This window comes from Frankliniella occidentalis, unplaced genomic scaffold (genome assembly GCF_000697945.3).
Source record: "Frankliniella occidentalis isolate FOCC.00 unplaced genomic scaffold, Focc_3.1 Scaffold252, whole genome shotgun sequence".
NCBI lineage: Eukaryota > Metazoa > Arthropoda > Insecta > Thysanoptera > Thripidae > Frankliniella > Frankliniella occidentalis.
The window spans coordinates 414,378-419,847 of NW_026267378.1; the positions used below are offsets into that span (position 1 = coordinate 414,378).

The 5,470-nt window shown below is 62.7% G+C and overlaps 1 protein-coding gene across 1 annotated transcript; it reads right to left on the reverse strand.

Annotated features, from left to right (window-relative positions):
- Positions 1-1,455: 1,455 nt before the first annotated feature.
- LOC113209429 (uncharacterized) lies at positions 1,456-3,910 on the reverse strand. Its single transcript, XM_026426936.2, has 2 exons — positions 2,682-3,910; positions 1,456-2,604 (listed from the first exon to the last, which is right to left on the reverse strand). The coding sequence occupies exons 1-2, from the start codon at positions 2,819-2,821 to the stop codon at positions 1,677-1,679; spliced, it is 1,068 nt and encodes a 355-aa protein (XP_026282721.1). The 5' UTR covers positions 2,822-3,910; the 3' UTR covers positions 1,456-1,676.
- Between the last annotated feature and the right edge of the window lie 1,560 nt (positions 3,911-5,470).

The following is a 5,470-nucleotide window of genomic DNA, read 5'->3' on the forward strand; positions in this document are numbered from 1 at the left end:
GGGGCGGGCGGACACTCGTATAGAATTCGAGAAGCAAATTAAATGAGAAACGCGAACGTGACCTATTCGCGCGCTGTGCTCGTGGCTTGGGGGGTACCCAGACGTGGGATTGGACCCCTCCCCCCACCGTCCCCTCCAAGCGCCTCGCTGGACGTGATGCTGCTGCTACTGCTGCCGCTACTCGGAACAAAGAAGTTCATTCGATACCAGGCGGCTGCAGTCCTCACGAGGAGCAGGACGGACTGCCCCCTGCCCCGCGGGCACGGCGTCGACACTCTACACCTCCTGCGCGCTACGCCGCTGAACACCAGGCCGGAGTGCTCAGGGAACACAGGCGACCAGACGTGAAAGGGATCATCCAGAAGGTACGTCCGTCTGCTGTTACGAAATTGCCTAGTTCTGCCAATGCAAGCTCTGATAGCGCCTGGTAGGTAGGCAACATCTTTCATGCAGAGCACGTGTGCACTGCTGGGTGGCCTACCCCATGTTTCGCAGGCGCCGGGCTCCTGTAATTTGCCGAACGAATCTGAGAAAAGCGGACGTACTTTCAGGACGATCCCTAACGCGAAGTACGCTACGTGTGAATATGTTTGGAAGTAGCAACGCCTCGGCCGTCCTGTGCCAAAAGCTCCACAGGATGAGGATACAGGCGACAACTTATACCCGCACCTCTCTATGCATCGGTAACGCTGCCCCGTGTTGCGCCACATATCCTGCCCCGGTGGTGGGCGGGGCGACAACCGGCCTGCAAGAGGCCCCGTGGGCGCTGTGAAATGTTTGCCGATCGGGTAACCATCCGCCCCGGCCGGGCGGTACCAGCGCGCTACCAGCAGGTACTTATTAAAGGTGTAGCCCCCCCCCCCTTGTAGAGCCCCGGCCGACTCCAGCGCAGGACCCAGAGAGCGACCGTGTTGCGCTCGCTCAGCGCCAAGCATGCGCCAACAACCGGCCGGCCCGCACACTGGTCAGCGTCAGCAAGCGCTCAGCAAGCGCGCGGGGAAGTCAACTGCATGCGTATTACACCGTACAGTAGTGGGCCGGGCCCAGGTCGGGGCCGGCCGCCACCCGACGGGTCTTTAGATTCTGCGCACTGCATAAACACAGCCTGCCACGGGATACAGACGACGGAGCGCCACGATATGCTGGGTGGGGGGATCATCCAGAAAGTTCGTCCGTCATTCGTCGTTACGAACCCTCCAAATGCAAGCTCTCATGGCGCCTGATGGGTAGGCACAATCTTGCATGCAGTGCATGCGTGTATTGCGGGGTGGCCTACCCCGCATTTTGCAGGCGCCGAGCTTCTGTAGTTTGCAGGATGATTTTGAGAGGCACGGACGTACTTTCTGGACGATCCCTGAGTCACGGGCGCATCCCCAGGCCACAGGCTCGTACGACGGGAAGGGGTTGTCGACGTGTTCTGCAATAAGAGCGAGAGAAATAAAAAGGGCGGACATAGTCGCTGTCAGCATGTCGTCTTTATTGGCTCCATGTCGCGCCCGGGAAGGTGAACAAGGCCCGCGTGAAAAGAAAAACGCGTCACTCGCGGGGGTGTGCCGCAGGCGCTCCGGTCAGTCACCGGTCCCTGGTTCAATTCAAAACCCCGAACGTAAGCAAGGCGTTTTTGTACAGTTTTTTCCTCGCGAAAACTTTCCAAACATCCCCGTGCGCACCCACTCTCATGACGTCTTGTACTTGTCGGCGGCCTTCTCGATGGCGCTGTTGACGGTGCTGGCGAGCTCGTCCTTGGCGTCGGAGCCCCCGGCCGCCCTGCCGGTGATGGCGTCCTCGACGCGCAGCGGGAACGTGTACTTGTGGCGCCAGACGTGCTTGACCAGCTCCACCAGGACGTAGCCGGCGAAGTACATGCTGAACCAGAGCGGCGCGTAATAGAGCTTGCGCCCGATGTTGTAGTGCGTGTACACGCCCTTGTCCAGGTCGTCGTCCGGGTCGGGCAATGGTTCCGGAGGCGGCGGAGGTGGCGGGTACGGACCGTACCCGGTCTGAGGCGGACCGTACGTGTCGGGAGGAGGCGGCCCGTACTGCGGGGGTGGCGGACCGTACGGCCCAGGAGGAGGCGGAGGCCCGTAGCTTGGCGGCGGCGGGGGAGGCGGAGGCCCGTAGCTTGGAGGTGGCGGTCCGTACGACGGGGGCGGCGGTGGAGGTCCGTACGATGGGGGTGGTGGCGGAGGCCCGTACGTCGGAGGCGGTCCGTACCCGTACCCCTGGCTGGGAGGCGCGTCGTAGCCCGAGGGCGGCGCGTCGAAGCCTGAGGGCGGCGCGTCGAACACGGTCCCCGGAGCGTTGTACGCGGTCTGATCCGGTTGCAAGGGCAGCGGGTCGGGGGCGAACGGCGGGAAGCTGTCGTCGTGGTCATGGTCATGTCCACCTGGGTTGCTGCTGCCGCCACCGCCGTTGTTGTTGTTACCGTAGAGCGCACTGGCCGCAGGTTGTGCCCCTGTAAATCGGTCCTGAGCAAGGGACAGCGGCACTGGTCGCGGTGCCTTGAAGCCGCTGGGCGTCTTCTTGGGCGACAGACTGTTCACCTGCAGCGCCAGGTCGTCCGTATCGGGGTCCGAGCTCAGCGCACGTCCGCGCGTCCGCCATCTGCGGGGTCAAGACACGAGTTTAGCTCCTCCACGTCCTCGGCGGCGTCCCGTGGGCGCGCGCTTGAAGTTACTCACTCGGGGTGTTCGCTGGCGAGGGCCGTCTTGGCGTAGCTGGGCGAGACGATGGCCACGGCGGCGGGGTCCGCGTGCGCGGCGGGGCCGGGGGCGGCCCGGGCTGCGGCCGCGGCACACGCCAGGAGGAGGCCCAGGATCATGTCGCGCGCTGCCGGGTCCGGCCGAGACTGACGTCCCCGCCTCCGCGACGTCGCCGATCAGGACACGGCCTCGCACCTCGGCGCTAATCACGGCCCGCTAGATAACTGTGCGCCCCGGGGGGGCCCTGGGGGCGCCGCGGGGCCGGCCGGGGTCCCCCGCGGGGGTCGGGGGGTCCGGCGCGGTCCGGCCGGCCGCCAGCGCCAACGGGACCCGCACTCGCCAGGTAATCGATGAGCCGCTACTGTAAATAGTTACAGCGGGTCGATACACTGCCATGCACCGGGCGCACCGCGGCTCGCTGGATTATGCACAGCCCCGCCCATCACCGGGCTAATAATACGGGGGCGGCGGCGGCAGTCGCGGTTTGGGAGCAGCATGCCCCGCGCGCCCCGCGACCTTCCCCAAGTGCCTCCGCCCGCCCGACCGCCGCGGCGGCACTGCGTATGCAACAGACATGCGGCCGTTCAATTCATCACATTAATTATGTGGGGAAGAGGGGGAGGAGTGCGGAGGAAGAGGGGCGGAAGGGGGCAAAACGGCGCGCGTCACGCACGCCATGCGGGGGCCCCGTGTGTGCGTGCGCGCAGGCGGGGGGCGAGGGTCAGCGGGGGGCCGCGCGGTGGCCCCGCGCACCCAACACAGCAGTCACTCTCATCAAAACGCAAAAACAAAGACAAGTAACATAAAAGCTACTTTTTATTTTGCTTTCTGGTCGAGACTGTCGAAAAAGGCGCATGCAAAACGCAATAATTATAACAATGGCCGTTTCGTCGCTATCGCCGCGCGTTCTTGTTGTTTTCGGGAGGTCAAGGGGTCATGCCCCCCACCCCCCTACCCCAGACCGCCTCGTGGAAGATTATGATGTTCGTGGCGCCCGTTACCTCCAATAACAGCGTTCATGGCACTCTACAAGGACACCCGCGGCTCCGCGGAGCTCCGGCGCCCACCGCGGCCCACGTTTGCTATTGGAATGCAGTTTTATCCGGCGCGGTGCAGAGAGTGGGAGCGAGAGAAAGAGGCTTGTCTTTCTCCGCGCCGCGTCTAGCCAGGAGCAGCCGGCCGTTAAACTCGACTAATGGAATCGAAATTTGCCACTATTTCAATCCGGACAGATCCTCGGCCAGAGCAGTAAATCCGTTCGGCCCGGCGATAAGCCCCGGTCCAAGTGCCGCGAGTCCAGCATCCATGATGAGGGCGGCTGAGGCCTGAGAGAGAGAGAGAGAGAGAGAGAGAGAGAGAGAGAGAGAGAGAGAGAGAGAGAGAGACCCTGCAGACCACGCATCCGCGTGCAACGGTGTGTATGGGGGTATGCGTCGCCGTTCCCGACCTGCACCAGCAGCGCAAAACTGCAATTGTACCGAGCAGCACCTGCACCACATACAACAAAACTGAACTCATAGGCCGGCACCCCCCCCCCCCCCACCACCGACTGCGACGCCCACGAGGTGAAAGAAGGGGAAGGGGGTGGTCGCGGCAACGCGCACTTGTCAACAACATTGTACTGAAGGTGCACGCCGCAGCAGCCACGTCGTCGCCTTGGTCCACACAGCCGCCTTACACTAGTGGTACTAAAATTCCGCGTTATTTCAGCACCCCCACCACCCGCAACCGACCGAGGCGGACGCGCGGGTGGGCGTCCGTCGCTGGCGGCGAAAACATTTAGGAGTAAAATACATCGCATCACAATCATCCTCGCGCCGTGATCCTCGTCATTACGTAATGGGCCCGCCTCCCGCAGGAAAAGAAACGATAGGATGTGAAGAGAAAACACCCAAAACCACACGCACACGCACTCTCCTCTTCTTCGGGGAATGACACGATTTGGCGTCGTTTACATATTATTTCCTCCATATAATTTGACTCATCTCTGCATCCCCGAGTATGTCCGGCCGGACGTGGGGGGGCGTGTAGCCGAGGCGTAGCCTGGCGCCGGGCCGCCGCTCAAGGCACGAGGCCAGATGGGTGGAGCACACTGCGAAAATCACACATAACGCCGCAACATAGTCGTCGGCGAAAATATATATTTGGGATCCCTGGATCGTCGACGGCTCTCGCCAAAGCTGTTTACAAAGTCGGATGAATATTTTCACAGTCCATCAGCGAGTGTCATCGGCGCTCCTTTCGATCGTGTGGGCGCAGGGCGCGCAGCGGCGCTGCAGTCGAAATGGTGTCGTTACTGTTATGGCTGTCGGCCGCCGCTTACCTATAAAAGCGTTGTGGCAGAAAAGGGGGGCCGGGGAGACGGCCGGCCGATTGAGATTGTAAAGCCCTCTACAAATCATCAGAGCCCACAAAACGCTGCTGTGGGTTTAACATTTTCAGGGCGGAATTGGGCTAACATCGAACGGGACCTACAAAATTTTTGTTTTTATGTCCTTGAGTCACAAGCTTCTTCTCCAGCTGTCGAGTGCTTCCCACTCGGCGCGACAGGGTGAGGCGGCGGCAGTCCCGGTGGAGCACATCATCATCGTTCTGGGGTCGCCGTGCGGCGGCGGTGCGTCTCGGCCATGCTGTGACTGCCGGCGACTGCAGCAGAGGGGCCTTGCGGTCGGCGTGGGTACTTGACCTGGGCGCGGGCCGCGGCGTGGCGGGGCGTGGCGGGGCGTGGCGGGGCGTGGCGGGGCGTGGCGTGGCGGGGCGTGGCGGGG

Bases quoted from the DNA above. Each gene is read 5' to 3' on its own strand.
- LOC113209429 (XM_026426936.2), bottom strand. From the start codon at position 2,821: ATGATCCTGGGCCTCCTCCTGGCGTGTGCCGCGGCCGCAGCCCGGGCC. The intron at 2,605-2,681 runs GTGAGTAACTTC...TTGACCCCGCAG, and splicing joins CTCGCCAGCGAACACCCCGA to ATGGCGGACGCGCGGACGTG.